Source organism: Dermochelys coriacea, chromosome 20 (genome assembly GCF_009764565.3).
Source record: "Dermochelys coriacea isolate rDerCor1 chromosome 20, rDerCor1.pri.v4, whole genome shotgun sequence".
NCBI classification, from domain to species: Eukaryota; Metazoa; Chordata; order Testudines; family Dermochelyidae; genus Dermochelys; species Dermochelys coriacea.
The window spans coordinates 2,780,482-2,803,634 of record NC_050087.2 but is presented as its reverse complement, the minus strand read 5'-3'; the positions used below and the strand labels follow the sequence as shown (position 1 = coordinate 2,803,634).

At 56.3% G+C, this 23,153-nt stretch overlaps 2 protein-coding genes and 1 long non-coding RNA gene across 4 annotated transcripts in view; 1 reads left to right on the top strand and 2 right to left on the bottom strand.

Moving 5' to 3' along the window:
• Nucleotides 1-5,326: 5,326 nt before the first annotated feature.
• HSD17B6 (hydroxysteroid 17-beta dehydrogenase 6) lies at nucleotides 5,327-9,189 on the bottom strand. Its single transcript, XM_038378875.2, has 5 exons — nucleotides 9,052-9,189; nucleotides 8,065-8,386; nucleotides 7,194-7,452; nucleotides 6,631-6,794; nucleotides 5,327-5,926 (listed from the first exon to the last, which is right to left on the bottom strand). Exons 2-5 carry the CDS (start codon nucleotides 8,375-8,377, stop codon nucleotides 5,706-5,708), a joined length of 957 nt encoding a protein of 318 aa, XP_038234803.1. The 5' UTR covers nucleotides 8,378-8,386; nucleotides 9,052-9,189; the 3' UTR covers nucleotides 5,327-5,705.
• Nucleotides 9,190-13,548: 4,359 nt separating this feature from the next.
• The window catches only part of PRIM1 (DNA primase subunit 1), a 13,433-nt gene continuing 3,828 nt past the window's right edge, over nucleotides 13,549-23,153 (top strand). For both annotated transcript variants that reach the window (XM_038378872.2, XM_038378871.2), the window contains exons 1-10: nucleotides 13,549-13,718; nucleotides 14,343-14,500; nucleotides 16,813-16,919; nucleotides 18,434-18,507; nucleotides 19,185-19,321; nucleotides 19,844-19,902; nucleotides 20,486-20,595; nucleotides 21,306-21,397; nucleotides 22,050-22,167; nucleotides 22,841-22,910. In XM_038378872.2, the coding sequence (XP_038234800.1) occupies nucleotides 13,616-13,718; nucleotides 14,343-14,500; nucleotides 16,813-16,919; nucleotides 18,434-18,507; nucleotides 19,185-19,321; nucleotides 19,844-19,902; nucleotides 20,486-20,595; nucleotides 21,306-21,397; nucleotides 22,050-22,167; nucleotides 22,841-22,910 (1,028 nt within the window). In that variant the 5' untranslated portion in view covers nucleotides 13,549-13,615. The remainder of the gene's footprint in view (nucleotides 13,719-14,342; nucleotides 14,501-16,812; nucleotides 16,920-18,433; nucleotides 18,508-19,184; nucleotides 19,322-19,843; nucleotides 19,903-20,485; nucleotides 20,596-21,305; nucleotides 21,398-22,049; nucleotides 22,168-22,840; nucleotides 22,911-23,153) is intronic.
• LOC122458342 overlaps nucleotides 21,022-23,153 on the bottom strand; it is a 24,524-nt gene continuing 22,392 nt past the window's right edge. Inside the window, exons 2-3 of the long non-coding RNA XR_006278343.1 lie at nucleotides 22,802-22,804; nucleotides 21,022-21,032 (exon numbers count right to left, since the gene is read on the bottom strand). This is a non-coding gene — a long non-coding RNA (uncharacterized LOC122458342). The remainder of the gene's footprint in view (nucleotides 21,033-22,801; nucleotides 22,805-23,153) is intronic.

The following is a 23,153-nucleotide window of genomic DNA, read 5'->3' as shown; positions in this document are numbered from 1 at the left end:
GCAGAGCTACTTGGAGTTTGCTTCACCAGTGCAACCTCTTCTCTGTGTCCTGTGGTTTCCTAACCAACCCTCCCCACCCCCCATCCCCCGGGCACACCATCATCCGCTCCCTTTAACCAGTTACCTGGACATAGACCACCTCGCTCCTCGTGTCCATGACCCGCCCGTCCTTGGTATTCAGCTCCCTTTCCTATCTGCCTGTCCCCAAATCTCCATGATCTGTGTCCAGGGTCTCTCGCACCCCGGCGACCCCAGCAGGGTAACCCACCCCATCTGGAGGGGAGACAGCAGTTTGAAACTCCACCATACGAGAACCTCTGATGAAACCAACCTACTGCATGCTGAGCCTCTTCTTGGGTCCAAGGCCAGACCACGAGTCCTGAAGTCAGTTTGGCCACCGGACGGATCCCCTGCTGGGAGTTGCAGGCAAGGCTGGGAGTGAATCGCTAGCCAGCCCGTAACAGATCCTGCCAGCATCATCAAGAATGACTTGCCTGCAGATTCCTTCCTAAGCAATTACTCAGCGCTGGTGTGAGAGACGTCTCTGTCCATTGGTGCCTCCCCATGCCTGTGTCGGGAGACACAGTTGCATCATGTCTAGCTTAAGCAAGCAGCCTGTCTAAATCCAGAGACCCGAGAACTCGCAGCCAGCCAGCATCTGTCTCTGGAAGGCAAATCTAGGGTGGTCCTGATTGCTTAGCCCTAGGTAGTCCCCATTGCTGCTTATTATTGGATCAAGCTCAGGGCCCCAGTGTGCTGGGCACTGCCCTGACGCAGAGTCGCACCCTGCCCCAGAGAGCTGACCTGCTAAACAGAACCGACAAAGCATGGGAGAAATGAACAATTGTCCCCATTTTACAGAGGGGAAACTGAGGCACCTGGGTTCAGTGGCTGAAATCCAGCTGTAACTGACCTTTGTTGGAAAGCCCTAGACTCTTTGCTTGTGACAGCTGCTCGTACAAGCTCTTTAGACCCCACAGACCCGGGCTTTTTTTTTTCAAAAAGAGGCCGAGACGGCCTGGTGTTTTGGGAAGCTGCCGGGAAGGGTCTAGTCTGCATTAAAGGACTGTTGGAGAGAATATACAGCAGGGAGGATTGGATCAGAGGGGTAAGGGCAGATGATTGCACAAGTCACTTGCAGGAGGATTCTCTGCGCCTTGAAGTCTTTAAACCACGATTTGAGGACTTCAGTAGCTCAGACATAGGTGAGAGGTTTATCGCAGGAGTGGGTGGGTGAGGTTCCGTGGCTGCGCTGTGCAGGAGGTCGGACTAGATGATCATAATGGTCCCTTCTGACCTTAATATCTATGAATCTATCTATAAGATTCCCTACTGAAGGGATGTACGCCAGAACCGCCCCTAGGAATCCCACTGCCTTAGAAGCAAGGGAACAGCCAGCTCTGGGACCGTTTCCTCCTGACCCCCAGAGTTAGGGGCTCGTGCCCTAAAGCAGGAGTGACTTTAGCCCAGCAACAGCTCCCTGCATCTTGGCCCGCAGCAGCCACCGCCCTCTCTTGGCCAGTTCTGTGGGGCTGGGGTGTGTGGGGGTCAGGATCAGCACTGGACCCTGCTCTGGGAGCAAACGAACCCCCTCCTCACACTGGGACTGCAGCCCCTGCTAGCTGCAGGGAAATAATTAACCCTCCCACAGTGTAGCAAATCTCAGCTTTCCTGCAGCTGGGGGGGCTGGGGGGGGGGAAGGCCCAGCTCCCCTGCCTTGTGCGAGGCCTGCCCTGGTCAGGGGCAGAGCCCCATGGCCTGTGGGTCAGGGAGACAGAGCGCATTCACCACCCCTCCCACGCTGGAGCAAGGCGGGCACCGAGGGAGAAATGGCTGGCTGCAGAATGAAAGCTTTCGACTTCCCTGCAGCCCCGGGGAGGGCGTGTGTCCCTCCCAACCCCCCTCCCAGCCTCCCCCTTTGGAAAGAAGCAGGCTGCATTTCCTTTTGGTTACCCCAGTTTCTATCTGAGCTCCAGGAGCCACTCCACATTTCACCCTGTGTAAACTGCAGGCGGGAGACACCTCCCCACCCTGGTTCTCTGCCATTTCCTGCTTTAGCCTTTTATTTTGGTTAAAGTGAAGATGGTGATGCTGTCTTTATGCCAGCGTGGGTTTGGCTCTGGTGGCTACCGCTACAAGCTTCTCAGCGTGAGAGTCCCCTCTGCTGCTCGCTTCACATTTTGAGCCTCTAGGAACTCTCAAAGACATTAGGTAAGTACATAAGAATGGCCCTACTGGGTCAGACCAAAGGTCCATCTCACATCATCCTCTGACAAGGAGTTCCACAGGTTGACTGTGCGCTGTGTGGAGAAATACTTCCTTTTCTTTGTTTTAAGCCTGCTGCCTGTTAATTTCATTTGGTGACCCCTAGTTCTTGTGTTATGAGTAGTAATAAACAACACTTACTTATCTACTTTCTCTACACCAGTCATGATTTTATAGACCTCAATCATCTCTCCCCTTAGTTATCTCTTTTCCAAGCTGAAAAGTGCCAGTCTTATTAATCTCTCCTCATACGGAAGCTGATCCATACCCCAGACATTCACAGGTCTATGGTCTAGTCTGTGTTATCCCTTTTATTAAAGTACAATTAAGATTCTGATTACCCAAGCGTATAGAAATCTTATAAAGCCCTACGCCCAAGTTACAAATACAGCCGTACAGTACTCACATCCTCAGTGATCGTCTCAGGGTCCCATGGCTGCCTGGCCTATTGATCCTCAGGAGCGGGGCCGTTCCTGCCGGAGTTTTCCCTCTTTTATCTGGTGCTTCTGGCCACACCTACGCTCTTCACATGTGCATGACGGTGCCCATCCTCTTTGTCCTTAGTCGGACGGTGTCTCCCCGGCATGGGGGATACCCTGTTTTTCATAGCTTGTTTGCAGTTCCGTTTATTCTCATTGGCAGTTAAGTCCAATGAGTAGTGGGCAGTTCATTTTTTGCAATCCCCCCGCCCCCCGTTGGCACACTTCTTCCCGGCATCGGCTCATTCTTTGGTCGCTTACTCATGTAGAGCATTTCTCAAGCTTCTGGCCTCATCTGGTATCTTACAGGCCTCAGCCTGCAGGCCTTGCATTTCAGCCCCGCTTCCTTAGATACCGAATGTGTGTGTACGGGGACTGTTGGCCCCCCACTAACATCTGTTGGCGGGGGGGGGTTGGCTGCCAGCTCCCAGTCCCAAAAGAAAGGGGGAGGGTTGATGGGAAATCAGGACCCTGAGACTGACAGTCCCCGGGGCAATGGGGAGAAGCCAATGCTCCGGGCCAGCCCCATTGACAGGGCGGGCAGGCTAACGAGGGAGTCGGGGGGTCCTGTTCTCCATCTGAGCTGGAATGGCCTGGAACAGAGGGGGGCCGAGCTAAGGAGAGAGCAGGGGACCGGAGCCGCACCAGCCAGAGAGCCAGAGAAGTAGCCCAGGCAGCTGGTGGGTGCTGGGAGCAGGGCCACAGAAGCAGCCCAGGGAGCAGACCTGTGCTGGGAGCAGAGCTGCAGCCCCAGAGCCAGAGGGGCCAGAGACGCAGCCCAGGGGCCAGGAGCTGGAGGCAGAGCAGAAGCAGCAGCTGGGCTGAGGCGAGCCGGGGCTGGAGCCAGAGCCGGGCTGCGGCCGGAACTGGGGCCAGGGCTGGAGCTGGAGCCGGGGCCGGGGCCGGGGCTGGAGCTGGAGCTGTCCAGAGCCGGGTGTGGGGAGCAGCTGGGCAGAGCGTGGGGGGACCCTGGGCAGGGGCCCAGCGCAGGGAGATGCCCCAGCCAAAGGGCCCTACCGGCCGGACGTGGACGGGGATCGTAACCCGGCGGGGTGGGGGCGACGCTGGGCAGAAGGTTCCTGCCACCTGGAGCCTGAGGGCACGTGGCCACCGCCAGAGCGAGTGTCCGGCCCGCAGCGAGAGCCCCCCACAGTGGGAACTCCCCAGCCCCTGCCCTACGTGGCCACGACAGGGTTGGGGGTGGAGCCCCCCAGGAATCCGGGGCCCAGCCGTGTCGGGTTCCGAGGACTCTGGCCCAGGAGATGGGAGGGGAGCCCTTGAGGTCAGGCAGGGCTCTGGGTAAAGGGATTGGGAGCGAGGACTCCGATCCTCTCGCCCGCCCATCTCCCCGGGGTCGTGCAGAAGCCAGGGAAGTTCCCCACAAGAGCGACACCCTTCCCGGGCTTACACACGCTCCCTCGTATACTTTGGCCATCCGACAGCTGAGCGCCTTTTAGCGTCCCGTGGGTCTGTGCGACCCGCCGTGCGAGTTCGTCATAACGGCGCGCAGTAACGGAGCGATGAAATGCACCCGTTGGCTCCACTACGCTACCCAGGGGATCACCCAGAGCCCTCTGCCTTCCCCTGCGTGGGAGACTTGGCCGTGGGGCTGGGAGTGGGAGGGGAGTCCCATGCAAGCTGCAGTGACCCTTTTGCCCTCTGCAGAGGGAGTTTGCATTGCAGCTTCTGTTGCAGCGTGGGTGGGTCCTTTGCGCAGCAGACGGCGATCAGGGGCTTTGCAATGCAGTGTAGGCAGCCTCGGTGCTGGAACTGGGGGGTACTGGGGAGCTGCCGCCCCCCCGGCTGGAAGTGGTTTCCAGTTTGATTCTCAGCACCCCCTCTATGCACATTAGTCCAGCATCCCTGGGAGACAGCGCCCACCTTGCAGCTGGGGCAAGAGGGCTGCCGTTGCCCTGCGGATGGGGTTTTGCCCCATAGCACGCGCAGGGAGCTCGCGTCCCAGCTGCTCCCGACGCCGCTCATGCTCTCGGGGATGCAGGCTCAACCCTGGCAGGGGGGCTGCTTTGCTGGGGAATCCCCCTGGGACTGGGCTCACAAAGTGTCATTGTGTAAAATGGGAGGCAGTGCGGCCTACTGGCTAGAGTGCTGGACTGGGGCTTGGGAGGGCTGCATTCTATTCCCGGCTCGGCCACTGGCCTGCTGAATGGCCTTGGGCAAGTCTTCCCCCCCGTACCTCAGTTTCCTCATCCGTAAAAAGGGGATCCTGCCCCAGCCCTCCTTTGTATGGTGCTTTGAGTTCTAGGGGTGAGATGAGCTTGGTATTATTCAAATGCAGCAAATGCTCCCATCCAAAGAAGGAACCAAAGAGCCAAGGGCGTGACTGAATCAATGGGAAATATTTCTTTATTCGGTGCATGACAGTAGCGCCCCCACCCTCCTCCCTGCTGGGGGTCTCAGTCAGGGACCAGCTCCCCTCCCCCCGCACAGTGCTAGGTGCTGTACGAATACAAAACAAAGAGAGGCCCTGTCCCAAGGAGCCTCCAATCTAAGGCAAGAGACATCAGGTGGAGGCAGGCAGTCGGGGCGGCAGAAGAAAACGGGCCCTGGAAGCAAACTGGCCCAGGGGTGCTTCACGCTGCCTTGGCCCGGGTGTTCGCTGAGCTGCCAACGATTGAAATGGCCAGCTGGGGCTGAAGGCTGTAGCCTCCCTGGTTGCTTTCGAGCTGGCTTTCCCCAGCTGGTGAGAGCCTGCCCCTCCCAGCCACCTGCCTGGGAAGTGATCTGGCCCTTAACCATTCAACAGAAGGATCCAGTCCCGTTTAAGAAGGAGCTGCCGGGAGCTGTGCTTGTCTGCGTGGGGGGGGGGTTGGCACCAGTTCCAGTGCAGATGCCCCCCCGGTGCAGATGGGCAAAGCTGCTCTTTGCACCCGGGCCCTGCTGCATTTCCCAGCTTCTTCCTCTTCTGCCCCCTGTGATGCCCCCTGTTTGTCCTTCCCCCTCTTACACGGCCTGGGCTGGGCGGGGCCAAGTCCAGGTCAGCACCCAGTCTGCCAGGGCCGTGGGCAGGTAGGAGAGGGGGATGTAGAGGAACTGGGCGTCCCAGCCCCCGGAGTAGCGGGTGCGGGGGTGGCGGGCCATCAGCGCGTGCTCCATGCAGTCAGTAACCAGGCAGAGGTTGGTGCTGGGCCTTGTCGAGAGCGACTCTCTGGTGAGCTTGTAGACTGTAAGCAGACAAGGGGGAGAGGTCAGTCCCATGCCTCTCCCCTCCCCCCCAGCTTTCAATCCAGAGGGGTTCAGCCCTTTGTGGGAGGGGAGGGGAACTAAGATTTGACCCCTACAGCTGCAAAGAAATTAGCTCTGACCGTTACGGTGACTTCCTGAGTCTGCAGGCAGCCTGCGTCAATAGCTCTGCCCCAATTCAGATCATTGGCGGGTTGACTCTTAAACATAACGATGACTCCCTGGGAACTGGATTTCCAGTCAATGTCAGGGCATAACTCTGGGGAATCCCCTAGTTGGCAGCAACTGACTCTCTGGGGAAAGGCTAAAATTTTCGGAGGACTCGACACCCCTCAAACGCACTCAGAGCCCCTGCTGCAAAAGCAAAAGCCCTACCTGCGGAGAATCTCCATTAGCTGCTAACAGCGTAGGGGCGGCCACCCACAACCGCACAGCGTGCATCCGTCCTGCAGAGGGCAGCCTCTCCCACCTACACCCAGTGGGTGAGTTCATTACAGCTGCTGAGCGCCCCTTTGCAGAAATGTGGCTGTATTCAGACAAACACTCCAGCACAGCCGCTCCGGGGTCCCCGTCGGGGGAGATGAGGGGACAGATTGTGTATGGGCTGGCTGGCTTCTCCCCTCTTCCCACCCTCGGGAGCCTGCCCAGAGAGGCCCTGTCTCCCCACGACGCCAGAAGAGCTCACAGCTATCGAAGTAGCGCTGCCCGTAGCTCTCCTTGACTTCGGGGCGGGCGTGGCGCCAGCTCTGTGCCAGGCACTCCAGATGGCACTGGGTATCCGTCATGAGCGTGCGGAAATAGCCGGGCTCCACAATGGCGATCTTCACGCCGAAGGGCCGGAGCTCACGCCTGGAATGGAACAAGCCTGTCACCGCCAGCCACCAGACACCGTGGATTTCAGGAGCCCCCCCCAACTCCCCCTTTGGGAACAAGGCCCAACACTTCTGGAGTGGGTCCCCTTAAAATCAAAGCACCTGGAAATCAGTGGCCAGGGACAGGTTTCCCAAAGGACTAGGGATTTGGGGGGCTGACCGGGGACCCTCAAAGGAGCCTGCTCCCCTGAGAGTGGGTGCTAAGGATCATCTTTGTGAATCAGACTCTTTTAAGGGGTTTCAGGGCAGGCCCTCAAAAGTTGTGGGCCCCAAATTGCTTTAGAAACTCCTACCCCTGGGCCTCTCTGCACTTGGCCATTTCTGGGCTGATCTGGGGCCGAGGTGGGGCAGGGGAGCAGGCGGCTCTCGCAGGTACCTGAGGCTGTCGGAGAACGCCTCCACGCCGTACTTAGAAGGGCAGTAGCCCCCTCCATAGAAGGCCAGCCGGCCCAGGATACTGGCCACATTGACGACCCGGCCCCTGGCTCGCTTCACCAGGGGCAGGACGCTGAGGGTCACCTCGATCAGGCCAATCAGGTTCACGTCCAGCACCCTGACGAAGTCATCCTTGGTCAGCCACTCGTTGGGGGCCAGGGAGCTGATGATCCCTGCATTGTTCACCAGGCCCCACAGCCCTGGGAAAGGAACAGCAAATGAGCGTGGGGGGAGGCTATTCCCCTTCGATCTGAAATCTCCTAACAGCACCAACGTCCATCCACACCTGGCAATTAAACCAACCCCCGTCCTGGCCCCAATCCCCCACGTGTGCCAGGGGCAGCTGCTAAAGGGCCATTTCTCTGGGCGTGGGCCGGGACCGTCTGCAGCATGCTGAGGTTATCCGGCATCATCCGGCATCACTGTGCCTTCAACGCAGCTGCCGAAGGCGCTTCGTCCTTGGTGGAGAAGCACTGGTGCATTGAAACTGGAGCTGGGGGAGGGCAGGACACCCAGCCCTCCCCCCCAAGCCACTAGACCCCAGGAGTCCTGGCTCGCAGCTTCCATTGCTCTAAACACTAGCCTCCCCTTCTTCCCCAGGGATGGGAATAGAACCCGGAGTCCTGGCTCCCAGCGCTCGCTGCTCTAACCACTAGACCCCACTCCCTCCCCCCAGGACGGGAATAGAACCCAGGAGTCCTGGCTCCCAATCCTTCACTCCTTTCCTGCCTGTCACATTAGCACAGCCCCAGCCTGTGTGAGCTCAGAGCTGCCCCTGGCAAAGGGGCAGGTGGAAGATTCAGGGGCCCCACCTTTGTCCCCCACTTGTTCCTTCACCCAGGCGGTGGCCGCGGCGATGCTGTCAGTGCGGGTGACATCCAGGATCACCGTTTGCAGCCGCTCCGACGTCGCCTTCTTCAGCTGCTCCGCGCCCTGCTGGGTGAGACAAGCCGCCAGCACCCGCAGGCCCCGCGTGTCCAGGTGTTTGGCCAGCAGGTGCCCAAAGCCGGAGTCGCAGCCAGTGATCAAGACATATTTCTCTCGGAGGTTCTGCACCGTCTGCTGCTCCCGATACCATCGGCGCAGGAAGTACAGCCCCAGCAGGGCGGCCAGGTACAGCCACATCCTCCCACACTGCAAACAAACCAACCAACCAGATGGGGCAAGACTTGCACTGAAATGCAGCCAGCTCTGGGGTGGGTCGGAGCAGCTGCTTAACAGCACAGAGCACCAAAGGAGTGTGTAGAAGTCTGCCTGCAGCAGCCACAGGATTCATGAGCACCACGGCCCAATGCATCTAATACAAGTGGGACTTTAAAAGAAACAGTGCCTGGGATTTTAGAATTAAACTCCTTGTGGACATAAAACCGATTTTCCCGAGCTCCCAGGCCCCCCCTCCCCCACACGTTCTGAACACGGGCCATATTTTCAATTGCTCTTAGCCGCCAGCAACTCCCATTGGGCCGCTGGAGTCTAGGTTTCCCAACGAGCCCTGCTGCCAACACACCGAGCCCCGCTAAATTCACCAGCGTCAAATGGTACGAGACCCCAGCTGGGGCTGGTTTACAGCCGCTGGGCACGGAGGTGAACGCCGGGACAAGAGGCCAGCCAGGGGAGAACCCACCCCTTTGATTCGCCCTAGGTAACAGTTGTGCCAGCCTGCAGACCACGGTTCACAGTCCGTTTGAAATCTGCCCAAGCCAGCAGCCCTGAACTAGCTCCTGCCCCCTACCCTTCCCTGTATCAGTCACTCACGAGGACACCAGCCCCTTTACTCCCTCACGCCTACAACCAGCTACCTGTGAACAAGGTCTCCGCTTGCCTTGGGTGTCAGCTCCCGCCTGTCTGCCTGGTCTGCAGCCTTCGGACTAGATGGACACAGCGAAAGTGAAGAACATACCACGCCCCGTGGAGCAGAGCTGGGCAGAGGTCCTGGGCAGGCGTCTGAGCAGTGGACGGGGCGGTGAATGCATCAACAGAGAAAAGGCCAGGGTGCAAGGTTCTGTCTGTGCATAAACAAAAGGGTTGTGTCAGTTTGTTCTGGCCCCAAAAGGGATTCAGAAAAACCAGCCTGTGAAATCCCAGTGGTGCTGAGTTCCTGGGTGCTCAGACTGGGGGTATCAAAACCTAGTCTGTAGCCGGGGAAGAATGGCGGGGCAGGCAGATTAGCTGGAATGGGTATGTGTTGGATTAAAAGTAATAATTAATGTTTTATGTTGTGGAAAATGTAAGAAAGAACGATTCCAGAACAGACCCCGGATTTGGCGTGACCATTAGAAAGAAATACGTCTCTCAGCCTGCTGAGTTTGTGCTCGTTGAAAGAGGCCTGCCAATTTGCAAGGTCTGTGCCAATTGGAGAAAAACATGCAGAGACAAGGAGTTTATTCTAAAAGTAACAAGATAACGGCTGTCCTTGATGGCTGGTACAACTTTGTTTTCCTAAACTCCAGAATAAGATTTGTGAACCCCCCCCACTCTTGCATGCTTATCTCGTTCGTTTCATTCTAGGTGTAACAAGTGGGATAAGTAGACTTATTGAAGTGTGCCATGGCCCACTGACGTTAGAATGGTTATGTTAAAGGATGGGTAGGTGATAAAATGCAGATGGGACAGGATATGCGTTGGAGTGTGAGTGGGATTCTATGTATGATTGAATGAGGAATGAAAGATTAAAGATTGAGGTGCCAGCCTTAAAATAAGACCATTTGGCTGAAGAATACAGTGGACAAGACAGCCCGATAACCCTGAGGGCATACTTGCCCCAGGGACGGGGGGGGGGGCGAAGAACCAAAGAACAAGACAAAAACATACTGTCATTTTGTCATTGCTGTGCCATCTGTGTGATTGACTATCACTTCAAACGTGAGAACAGTCATTGACTATCACTTTAAACCCGAGAACAGCATGACGAAGCAAATACAAGAGGATGGATCCCTACAAGAACAGATCCTGAAGACTGAGGACTTTGAGTCTGATTCTGCAAACCAACTTCCAGGAGCATCAGATGCGCATCTGACAAGGCCCTGATCCCTCCTCATGTCCACCTCGCCAGTGGCTTGGCAAGAGCAACTCTAAGGCTGGTAACTATGATAACAACCTGGCAGAACCTGTGTGTGTGTGAATGAATGTGAAATTGAATAGAATGTTATAGCTATAACTGACTGCTTACTAGGATTCTTTCTGCATTCACAATAAACGTGGCATTTTGCCTTATCCCATTTAATAAGATCCTGCTGGTTTTTATTTTGTTGGTATAACATTTGTCTAGAGATTGACAGAAGGGAACACCCAGGATTATGGTGCTTCTCTGAGATTAGGGCCCCAGTGTGCCTGGCACTGGACGGATCCCCCTCCCAACCAAGATTGGGGCTCCATTGTGACAGGCATTACACAGACACACATCCCCAACCGAGATGGGGCCCCATTGTGTCTGGCACTGCGCAACCCCCGCCCCACATGATGCAATGCACCCCTGTATTCACACCCGGCACACCATTGAAACCATCTTTGTACAAGGGACGCCTGGGGAGGTATCATTTGGAAACTCATTCTTTGCTGGTCAGTAGTGCCCTGACCACGTAGGCTTGGCAGCATAGTTGTGAAGCGAGACGCTTTCCCCGCATGATGTGATTTACACACAGTCCAAACCCCACAACCATGCCCTGGCAGAAGTCAGCAAGCGGGTCTGTCCTGAGCAAAAGACTGTGTGTTTGCCTTAATTTGCATTTAAGCAGTAAACAGAGTCATCAGGTGCAAAGGGGGAAGGAAGGAAACTTGCATGTAAGTATATGCCGGTGAAAAAACCCAGCAGGGAACATCCTTCCACATAGAAGCTTTGTCCACTGGTTCTCAGCTGGCATTGTTTTTCGGGGGTGGGGAGGACATAAACAATAAAAAGGAGGGGCAAACACCTCAGAGGATCCCCCCTTTCTCTCCCTGCCCATCTCATTCTCTGCAGCTGAGAAGACCAAGGAAACAGCTGTTGGACTCTGGGGATGGGGCCTGACTTGAAGAGTTTGGTCAGTATGACTGTGCGCTGGAGGCAGGTGGTGAGGAACTCTGCTTGTATCGGATACAGGTTGTTAAGTTCAGCACTAGGAAGTGTTTTATCTTTCTTTTTTTTGTAGCCATTTCTGATTTTTGTATGCCTCGGAGCTCGTATTCACTTCAAGCCTCTCGCTTTGTAGTTAATCAGCTTGTTTTACTGTTTGACCTAACCCAGCATGTTTACGTTGAGGTGTCTGGGTAACTCTGGTTCAGGTGACGAGCTGCTGTATTTTATTCCCCTGAAGGAATAACAGACTTACCACATTCACCCTGTCCAGGAGGGGGCTGGGCAGCACAGGATGTACGTTTTGGGGGGGCATCTGGGACTGGGAGTGTGTCAGGGTCACTCTGCATTGTAACCCAGGCTGGTGAGAGCCAGGATGCACCTGGCAGGCTGCAGTTACATACACACACCTGGGAGTGACCTGCAGGCTGGTGGCAGGTTATGAACAGTCCAGGTTGGAGCAAGGTTGCAGGGCAGGGGGCACACAGCCCCCCCACTGGTCTGGATTGCAAGCTGATCAGGGGCCCTAATGTGCCAGGCACTGCACAGACCCCAACCCAGAGCGCGGCCCCATCTTAGTGGGTGCTGGCCAGACACACAGTGAGCGGCCCCTGCCCCCATGTGCTCCCCATCTAAGCCGATGAGACGAAAGGTGAAGCATCCGTTCCAAAGCAGGAGACGGGAAGCAGAGGGAAGCCACCCCAATCTTTTGTCCCAGGCATAGCTAGATGGATGAGACCAGGACAGCCCTTAATTCCTGGGGCCAGTACCAGCTGCGCCAGGCACAAGAGGCCCTGTGGGGGCAGCTGGGATCAGAGTCTCCCACAGACCATTTCCTCCTGCCCCCCGATAGTTAGAAGCTGGCTCATGCCCTGAAGCAGGAGGGTTTGTAGTCCGGCCGCAGCGTATTGTCCTTGTCATGCAGATCCTAAATCTCTCCCTTGTTCCTACTGGTTTTTTTGAAGATGGGGAGAGGTCGAAATCTGCAGTGGCCACGTGAATTTCGGGATCAGCCTTGGACTGTGGTGCCGCTCTTCCCCCAGCAACCAACCCTCTGGCCTGTGGAATCTCAGCGCCTTCCCTATCGCTGGGGAAATGAATAATTAACTGCCCCGAGGTACAGCACATGTCAACTTTCCCCCAGCGGTTCCCCAGCCCGGGGGAGTGTGTTCATTTCTGCCTGCCTGTTAGCGAGGGAGGCTGGGCTGGAGGGAGGTTGGGCTGAAGGGAGGCCAGGAAAGCAGTTTCCGCCTTTGCAGCCCTTGGGAAAGCAGGGACAGGATCCACTGGGCCCCAGCCTTCAATCAGTGATTGATTTGTGGAGCCCTTCCTGCCCCCACCCCCCGCAAAGGCTTCGCGGTCACTGATTGCAAAGTGAAAACAGCAGCACTCTGTGCTTAGTGAATGCCAAGCCAAAGCATAGATAGGGGTGGGTGGGTGTGTGTGTGTGGTGGGGTGGGGGGGGCGCAGAGAAGCAATATGGTACTAGAGGAGTGTGGGCCCTGACCCTGTGAGATGGCGAGGATCTCCATGAGATGTGATCAGTACAGGGTCTCTGACACACAGCCGGTCTTGTTCCATCCCGCCGCAGCTTCCCCCCTGAATGATGCGTGTGCTGGGTGGTGGTAGCTGGGGCGGAGGGCTGTGTATGTCGGGACCAGACAGCAAATGTGAAAAATCGGGACAGGGGCGGGGGGGTAATAGGAGCCTAGATAAGAAAAAGACCCAAAAATGGGGACTGTCCCTAAACAATCGGGACATCTGGTCGCCCTAGTGGGGATGGGGGTGGCCCTTCCAGGCAGCGAGCCACTGGGCATCGCAGTTGGGGGGCTGGAGTCTGAGGCGGGGCTCGGCACCTCACGCCACTCGGGGCGCTCGCCTTGCCACGCGGGGGGCTCTGCTGTGCACGGTCCCCAGGGCCTTTGCAAGGCACCGTAGGCAGGGGGCCAGTTTGCACCTCTGGGGGCCCGTGCGGTGACTGGGGCGAGGGGGCTGGCGTGGCAGGGGGGGGCGCCCTGCATTGCGCTGGAGTCAGAGGGCTCGGGCTGCAGCACCTCGGGGTGCCCGGGGGGGGTGCCCCTGAAGTCAGGGGTTTGCAGGCGGCTTGCAAGGCGCAGCGGCCCCCAGGCTCGCTCTGCAGCCGGGCTGAGCTGCGTGGGCTCTGCACGGCGGGCTGGGGGGGTTCGCTCCGGGGCCCCGCCCGGACTACAGCTCCCAGCCGCCCCGCGCCGGCCCTGCCCTGCCCACGTGCGCCGCGGCCGAGCCGGTTCCCGCGCGCGCCAGCCGGTCCCTGCCCCTGCGCCGCGCGGGCCATGGCCGGCTTCGAGCCGGGCTCCCTGCCCGACCTGCTGCCGCTTTACTACCGCCGCCTCTTCCCCCACGGGCCCTACGGGCGCTGGCTCAGCTACGGCGGGGGTGAGCGGAGGGGCTCGGGCCGCCGGCACCGGAGAGGGGCCGTCGGGGGCTCTCGGGGGGGGGTGCACGCAGCGGGCGGTGTGCACGGGGAGATGGGGTGCGTGCGTGCACGGGGGGGTGCACGGGAAGATGGGGGGTGTGCCCTGGGGGGTGTGCAGGGGAGATGGGGTGCGTGCACGGGGGGTGCACGAGGAGATGGTGGGGTGCCTGGGGGGGTTCACGCAGGGGGGCGGTGGGGAGGTGTATGGGGAGATGGGGGTGCACGCGGGGGGTGGTTGGGGGGTGCATGCATGGGAGGGACACGTGCACAGGGGGGAGGGTGCATGCTTGGGGAGGGGGGCGCTTGTACCGTGGGGGGAAGATGGGGGCAGGAAGCAGGACTGGGAAGTGTAAAAGGAGAGATTCTAAACAGCCCAGGTCCTGAAGTTGGGACCCTTCTGGGGGGCAGCAGGGAAGGAGGGGATCTAAGGGGTAAGGAGCTGCGTGTGGGGTGAGCCCCAAGCTAGCGGAGCGGGGGGCTGTAGGTCAGGCCTGAGGGCCCTTAGATCGGGGTGTGTGTGCGCACTCCAGCATCTCCCTAGGGTGCTCAGACAGTCCCAAGTGCAGCAGACATTTCCCTTGCAGTGGTGAAGAATTACTTCCAGCGGCGGGAGTTCTCCTTCACACTGCGCGATGACATCTACGTGCGGTACCAGTCCTTCAACAGCCCCCAGGAGCTGGAGAAAGAGATGCAGAAAATGAACCCCTATAAGATCGACGTGGGAGCCGTGTATTCGCATCGAGTGAGTCCGGACTGAGAGATCCAGTATTCGCCGGACTGGTCTATGCATTAAACGAACATCAGCATAGTGATGGTGCTCCAGGGTGTCGGAATCCCCCGCCCTCCCTCCCCCAGCCCCTCAGCTCTGCCAGGCTAACCCAGGGTGTAGATTCAGCTTGGTCGAAGGATGAATGTTGAGAGAAGTGGAGTTCCTTGCATCTATACGATGAGTTTACAGCGGAAGAGCTATGGCGCAGTAGCCGTACAATTCTAGCACCTGGAGCGTAGACAGGGCAGGTCACCGAGGTGGCTTATCATTTTTCTTTATTGATGGAGAAATAGAGGCCCAGAAAGGGATGTGGCTAAACTGGGAAAAGGGATGATCTTGTTAATTATAGACCTGACCTTGTTCCCAGGAAATATAATGGAACTGTTGATACGGGACTCGATAAATAAAGAATTAAAGCAGGATAATATAATTAATGCCAATTAACAGGGGTTTATGGAAAACAGATCTTGTCAAAGTAGCTTGAGATCTTTTTCCGATGAGACCGCAAGTTTGGTTGATAACGGTCATAGTGTTGATGTAATCCAGTGGTTCTCAACCTTCCCAGACTGCTGTCCCCCTTTCAGGAGTCCGATTTGTCTTGCACACCCCCAAGTTTCACCTCACTTAAAAACTACTTGCTTACAAAATCAGACAAAAATACAGAAGTGTCACAGCGCCCTATTACCGACAAATGGCTGACTTTCTCATTTTTATATCTAATTATAAAATAAATCGATTGGAATATAAATATTGTACTAACATTTCAGTGTGCAGTATACAGAGCAGCATAAACAAGTCATTGTCTGTATGAAATTATAGTTTGTCCTGAGTTCGCTAGGGCGTTTTAGGTCACCTGTTGTAAAACGAGGCAAATATCTAGATGAGTTGACGTACCCCCCCGGAAGATCCCTGCATACGCCTGTTTGAGAACCACTGATGTGATCGACTTCTGCAAGGTGTTTGACTTGGTACCACGTGCCATTCTGATTAAGAAACTAGAACGATGCTAAATCAACATGGCACGTATTAAATGGATTCAAAATTGGCTGGCTACCGGGACTCAAACTAATGGTAAATAGGGAATTATCGCTGAGAGGGTGTGTTTGTGGGGCGGGGTCCCTCAGAGGTTGGTTCTTGACCCTGTGTCACTGAACTGGAAGGAAACATCGAATCGTCACTAACGAATTTGGCAGATGACACAGAAAATTGGGAGAAGAGTGGTAAATAATGAAGAGGACAGGTCACTGACACAGAGCGATCCGGGTTGCTTGGTAAACTGGACGCATGCAAACTGTGTTTTCAGTAGGGACTAATGTAAAGTCGTACACCTAGGAACAAAGACTCCCAGGCCCTCTGCTCTAACCATTTGACCATACTAATCCTGAAGCTTGGGATAGAACCCAGGAGTCCTGATTCATATTCTCCATCCCCTGCACCAACCATCGGACTAGCAGGAGATCCTAGGAGTCCTGACTCCCAGCCCCACTGCTCTAACCATTTGACCTGTTGTTCTCTATCGGGGTAGGCAGCGGTCTTCCAGGGGGTCTGTCCGCTCATTTAGAGATTTGTCTAGTTTTACAACAGGCGACATAAAAAGCACTAGCAAAGTCAGGACAAACTATAATTTCATACAGACAATGACTTGTTTATGCTGTTCTGTATACTGTACACTGAAATGTCAGTACAGTATTTATATTCCAATCGATTTATAATTATATGGTAAAAATGAGAAAGGAAGCAGTTTTTCAGTAACGGTGCGGCTGTGACACTTGTGTTCTTATGTCTGATTTTGTAAGCAAGTAATTTTAAGTGAGGTGAAACTTGGGGGCACGCAAGACAAATCGGACTCCTGAAAGGGGGACAGTGGTCTGGAAATGTTGAGAGCCCCTGCATTTGACTACACTGCCCTCCCAGAGCTGGGCCTAGAACCCAGGAATCTTGACTCCCAGTCTAGTGCGGAAAGTGCCATTTGTGTGGCAGGATCCCTGGTGCAGTGTAGCGTCTGCGTGATGCTGCTTGCTCCCCACCGACAGAGAGAGAGAGAGAGCAGGACAAGGTGCTAGCCTGGGGCCAGGAGAACATCACAAAATCCTCTGTAGCAGCATCCGCCGTGAGGGCTGGTGGCCAAACCGATCTCTGTTGCCTTGTAATGCAGCGACTCTGGTGGCATGTGAACGCAAGGCCGCTGGCTTAGCAGGTCCCATGGAGGGATCCCCGGCCAAACCGGCAGTCGCCCCCGCGGGCCCCAGGACTGTCGAAACTGACTCGTTCTTCACCTTCTGCAGCCCAGCCAGCGCAATGCAGTGCACATGGGCGCCTTCCAGGCTCAGGAGAAGGAGCTGGTGTTCGACATAGACATGACAGATTACGACGACGTCCGGAGCTGCTGCAGGTATTTGCTCTTGCCAGTCGCTCCTAGAGAGCCCCAGTGTGGCACAGACATGTTATGAGACAGTCCCTGCCCCAACCAACTTGCAGTCTAAAGAGATGAAGCCGACAAAGGAACCCCATGTTACAGATGGGGAAACTGAGGCACAGGGTCAGGCCAAGGTCACACATAGAATCATAGAATCATAGAATATCAGGGTTGGAAGGGACCCCAGAAGGTCATCTAGTCCAACCCCCTGCTCAAAGCAGGACCAAGTCCCAGTTAAATCATCCCAGCCAGGGCTTTGTCAAGCCTGACCTTAAAAACCTCTAAGGAAGGAGATTCTACCACCTCCCTAGGTAACGCATTCCAGTGTTTCACCACCCTCTTAGTGAAAAAGTTTTTCCTAATATCCAATCTAAACCTCCCCCATTGCAACTTGAGACCATTACTCCTCGTTCTGTCATCTGCTACCATTGAGAACAGTCTAGAGCCATCCTCTTTGAAACCCCCTTTCAGGTAGTTGAAAGCAGCTATCAAATCCCCCCTCATTCTTCTCTTCTGCAGACTAAACAATCCCAGCTCCCTCAGCCTCTCCTCATAAGTCATGTGCTCTAGACCCCTAATCATTTTCGTTGCCCTTCGTTGTACTCTTTCCAATTTATCCACATCCTTCCTGTAGTGTGGGGCCCAAAACTGGACACAATACTCCAGATGAGGCCTCACCAGTGTCGAATAGAGGGGAACGATCACGTCCCTCGATCTGCTCGCTATGCCCCTATTTATACATCCCAAAATGCCATTGGCCTTCTTGGCAACAAGGGCACACTGCTGACTCATATCCAGCTTCTCGTCCACTGTCACCCCTAGGTCCTTTTCCGCAGAACTGCTGCCGAGCCATTCGGTCCCTAGTCTGTAGCGGTGCATTGGATTCTTCCATCCTAAGTGCAGGACCCTGCATTTATCCTTATTGAACCTCATTAGATTTCTTTTGGCCCAATCCTCCAATTTGTCTAGGTCCTTCTGTATCCTATCCCTCCCCTCCAGCGTATCTACCACTCCTCCCAGTTTAGTATCATCCGCAAATTTGCTGAGAGTGCAATCCACACCATCCTCCAGATCATTTATGAAGATATTGAACAAAACGGGCCCCAGGACCGACCCCTGGGGCACTCCACTTGACACCGGCTGCCAACTAGACATGGAGCCATTGATCACTACCCGTTGAGCCCGACAATCTAGCCAGCTTTCTACCCACCTTATAGTGCATTCATCCAGCCCATACTTCCTTAACTTGCTGACAAGAATGCTGTGGGAGACCGTGTCAAAAGCTTTGCTAAAGTCAAGAAACAATACATCCACACATGCGTTGCCCCAGAGAGTTCCCACCCTGACTATGAGCAAGGGGTAGGCAACTGGGCGTGGTTCTGACAGCAGGACCCTGTGGCTGCTTGGTCAGCCGTGCCCGGGTCATGGGGGTTTATACTGTGGAAGGCTCATGCTTACTCTGCCTTGCCTCCGTGCCGCTCTCCTTTCAGCTCCGCTGAGATCTGCTCCAAGTGCTGGACCCTTATGACCATCGCGATCCGTGTCATCGACCGCGCGCTCGTGGGCAAGTACCCGCCGCGCCCCTTGGGGCCCATCACTGCTATATCGGCTGGTCTGCGTGGCACCATTGGGGCTCGGACGTTTCCTCTCTAACCGCATCCCAAAAGTCTGCGGTGGTGCCTCCCCCACGCTCTCCAGGGAGTCCAATCTCCACCTGGCTGAGAGCCGCCTTGGCAACTCCTATTTGGTGTAAGACAGGACCCATTTCAGCTGCCCGACATGTGGCCGTGGGACCCGCAGAGACCACAGGTCCCAGTGTGCATTGCAGATCGAGATGGCACACTGCATGCTGGGATATGTAGGCCACATATGTATTGGCAAGAGCCGTGCGGGGTCCTTTGGCACAGCTTGCGGGCTGCCCACTCAGCACGATGGGTGCTGTTTGCATTGAGCTCCTGACCAGCTCTGTGTCAGTTATGATGCCGCTCGTTTTAACCCGTTTGCCAACAGGGATACAGGCTAAGCCAGGAGGGGCAAGGGGGCTCGTAGGGCATGTGGGATGCAAAATAAACCGGAGCCTCCCTCGGGTCCGTTTGCAGACTCCAGAACGTAACCCCATGTATCCTGGCCCTCTGTGGGACCCAGAACTTTGCTCTGCAGGGGTTTACCTGTTTCTTGTACGATCCTTCTTGTTTCCAACCCGAGCTCTGCGCTGACTTTGCTCCGTGTCCCCCCCCACAGAGGATTTCGGGGTGAAGCACCGCCTATGGGTGTATTCGGGCCGGCGAGGCGTCCACTGCTGGGTGTGTGATGACTCCGTCCGGAAGTGGTCGTCCGCCATGCGCTCTGCGACGGTGGAGTATCTCACCCTCGTGAAGGTGCGTGGGAGCTGACGGGGCAGGGATGGGCTGAGAAACTGGCTGCCTCCCATCTCCCTTCAGAAGCCAGGCTGTGCCGAGCACGGCAACACAAATATGGGGCCTGTCGGTCGTAGGTGCTCGTCTGGCCCCAGTCACTGCGGTATCAGCAATGGCTTTATCCTCACCTCCTTGAGAGGCAGGGCAGTGCTGACCCCCCCCCCCCACCATTTGCACAACTGAGGCAGAACGGGTACGTCTACACTGCAAAAAAAAAAAAAAAAAAAAAAAGACCCACGACAGCGAGCCTGAGGCCGGGTCTGCAGACTCAGGCTTGCAGGGCTCTAACCTCCAGGGCGTCTGTGGTTGATCCAGAGCGTGGACCCCCACTGGAGCTATGAGCATTCAGGTCCTCTGCAGATGGTGCCTTCGAGCCAGAATCTCCCACCCCGGGGCCTGGCGCTGGGCTCCTCGCTCAGCGCCTGGTTTCCGGATAAGGGGAGGGGTTGGGGTGTACGAATCGTCTCCTCTTTCGCTTCCCAGGGAGGGTCTGAAACCGTAAAGAAGGTGAACCTGACTGACCCCATTCACCCGTTCATCAGGTCAGTTGCCGTGACGCTGGATGGCATCTCATGTACATCTGTCTGGCTTAGTCGCGTGCCATGCCCTGCTCCGGGGCGCATAGGGCCTGGGTCTCGGTTGTATTCAGGCCCCTCTGTGCCACTTAGAGCAGCTTAAAGTAGATGAGAGTGACTCCCTGGGAGCCCCCCTGCGATGGGACCCTCCCCAGCTGGTGTGGAGCAAGACACAAGACTCTTAATCTGCTCTGCGCCCAGCCCCTGGCATAGCGGGCAGGTGAGGGTGTGACTAGATCACACTTGAGTTATGGCTAATCTCTGCTTCCTGAGGGCCACAGGGAGAGGAGTGTATGCTGGAGCAGCCCTGGGGCTGCTCTAACTTAATCAGAAGTCAGGCAGGATCCTGCCTGGTCCCAGAATACAGCTTAGATCCCCCTCACCCTATGTGCAGGGAGGAAGTAGCTGAGCGTCAGGCCCACCATGTGGTGTTAAAGGCATCAGGGTTAAATCCAGGCGTTGTGTTGCCTTCCTCTGCCAAAGCACATGGCACCTTGTCAAGCTTCTTAGCTCTCTCATCTCCTCCTCCCCTCCCACCCCGTTCCCCCAGCAACTCGCTGAGTCTGGTGGAGCCGTACTTCGAAGAATACGCCCTGGTGGGCCAGGATATCCTGGGCAGCAACGAGAGCTGGGAGAAGGTGGTTGCCCTTGTCCCAGAGCATATCCTTTGGCTGTTCATGGGGCCTTTCCTAAAGCGCTGCCCCTGGGGTTGAGGGGGGAGCGGCTAGAACTCGAGGGTCCCGGCTCTTGGGGTCGCCCGACACAGAGGCTCTGCATGCGGGATGTGCCGAGTGCCTTCAGCTTGGCTCTAGGGGCGACGTCTGTCAAGGGAGCCGAGAAACGGTTATCGGGCAGTGAAATCAACGGGCCAAGCCTGTAATTCGCGGGAGCTACCGCCTGGGGGGCTGCCCATTGACCGCAGTGGAGTGACCCCAGTTTCCACCTGCTGGGGCCCTGGGCCACAGAGTTCTGTCCTGCCTTCACAGAGTGCACCTGGTCCAATCTCGGTCAGGGCCTCGAGGGGATGTCGCGTTACACGCATTGTAATAGACCTGTAGCTGTGTCAGTTGGTCAGGTCTGGGTTTCCTGGAGTTTAGCTGCGTTTCCCCACTTCTCCGAGATGGGAAATGCTCATGGCGTGCCTTTGGCACGAGAAATACAAAAGCGTGTGCGTGAGATTGACGCACTGTGTTGTAAGCTCCTTGGGCCTTTGACTGTCTCTGTGGGGTGCTTCACAGAGCCCCAGTCCCCATGCTACTGCCCTTCAGAGAGTGACACAGCTGTTGCCTTATGAATATTGGAGCTTTGGCCTTCCCTTGATGGGGAGTTGGCCCCTAGGAGAGCCTTGTAACCCCTTAACAGCTGATCACCAGTTCGAGAGAGCCTGCTGCGGGAATTCCCCAAAAAGCGTGATTCGCTCCAGCGCTGGGAGCTCCTGAAAAACAAAATGGATAAATACAGGGTAAGGAACAGCCCAAGAACATAGCTGGGAATGGGAGAGAATCGAGGCGCTTTGTGGCTCGTCGGGGGTGGTTAGTCTTTGGGCCGGATCCATTGATTGAATTTTTTTTCCCCGTTGGGTTCAGTGCTCTTTGGATCAGGTTCTGGGGTCTGATCTAACATACTCTCTGCTCCTGCCCCAGCCCTATATGGGTCTCTGCAGTATCCAGATCTGGGCATGCCCCTAGAATAACAACAGTGCCTTGCTCTTATCTGACACTTTCCATCCATCAGCCTCAAAGTGCATTACAAAGATTGGTATCGTTCCCTCCCATTTTACTGATGGGGAAACTGAGGCACGGCGAGGTGGTGGGATTTGCCAGCGGCAGAGCCGGGAATAGAATCCAGGCTTTTGAGTCCGAATCCAGCGCTGGGCCCCGTTCGGATGGGGATGCTATAGGGAGCGCCTGCCCTGCCAACAGCACCCCACAGCGAGGGGTATTCCCTGGTCGCTGGTTCGCATCTGGAATCAGGGCCTCTGGCTGTACCTAGGATGGTGACTTCCTTGAATCTCTGGGGTAGGACTCATTTCCAGCGGGTGCAGAGACAGGGAGCGTACGGGGCCTTGTAGCACAAAAGTTGTCCTCAACCCATGACTGTCCGTCTGCTCCTAGCCCTCCCACGCAGAGTCGGAGATCATGTTGCAGTTCTGCTTCCCCCGGCTGGATATCAACGTCAGCAGGGGAGTCAGCCACTTACTGAAGAGCCCGTTCAGCGTCCACCCCAAAACAGGTCATGCACGCACGCCGATGTAGGTCCGGCGGGGCGGGGCGGTTGTGTTATCCCTGTTCTGTGGGTAGGGAATCTCGCCAGCGTGAGAAACTCAGCCAGCCGCCTTCCGCCCCGTCGGCAGCCCCCGAAGCCCCTCCTCCTTTCAGACCAGGGTGGGGAGCAAGTTCCCTTCCAGATGCTCCCCTGGCTAATGCAATGGGAGATCCTGGCGCCATGAGCTTCCTTTCAGGCAGAGAGCTGACAGTCAGCTCTTGCCTGCCGACCCAGGTCTCGGATGCAGTCCAGAAATCCCCACCGTCTTTACCTTACCTTCCTCGTCTCGCACCTCGGCCAGTGTAATTTGCAGGGCTCAATGAGCCCTGTTGCACTAGGCACTGTCCAAACACAACCAAAAGACAGTCCCATCCCCTGCCTGGGCTCATGGTGAGCTGTGACTGCATCTCCCTGTGCTAAACTCGCTTCTGTCCCTGTCCCGTCCCTCTCTCCAGCCCTGGCTGTGTCTCTCCATCTGAGACTCGCAGCAAACTGAGGTTGCTAGCTCTTTAGGCCAGGGGCTGTCTAGCTTCTTTCTTGTGCAGCTTCCAGCCCAAGGGGCCCTGACCCCTCATTGTGGCCTCTGGGTGATACAGGAAACACGCTGCTGGTAAAGTGATGCTGGTTTTGCCTCTCCTAGGTCGTGTTTCGGTCCCGATCGATTTGCAGAAGCTGGATCAGTTCGACCCATTTGCCGTTCCAACCATAAGGTACTGGTGATGGACCGGGATTGCGGGACCCCTTTCTCCGCATGATGGGGCCTGTCTGGCTATGTAACACAGTCACTTCCGAATGCTGCTTTTCGTTCAGTCTGGGATTCCAGCGTCGACAGGCAGAGCCATTTTGATTTGGGGGGGGAGATCAGGAAATGGAGAGAGAGAAAATGGGAGATGCCCAGAGCCCCTGCCCCGTGGGGCAGATGCTCAGCCATCGAGGGGAGCCAGAGGGAGAGG

What these genes read in the sequence shown, in the direction of transcription:
- HSD17B6 (XM_038378875.2), bottom strand. Translation starts at nt 8,377, where the DNA reads ATGTGGCTGTACCTGGCCGCCCTGCTGGGGCTGTACTTCCTGCGCCGA. An exon ending in GGAACAAGTGGGGGACAAAG is followed by an intron (nt 7,453 to 8,064) that starts GTGGGGCCCCTG and finishes TTCCTTTCCCAG; the next exon opens with GGCTGTGGGGCCTGGTGAAC. An exon ending in GCGTTCTCCGACAGCCTCAG is followed by an intron (nt 6,795 to 7,193) that starts GTACCTGCGAGA and finishes GTTCCATTCCAG; the next exon opens with GCGTGAGCTCCGGCCCTTCG.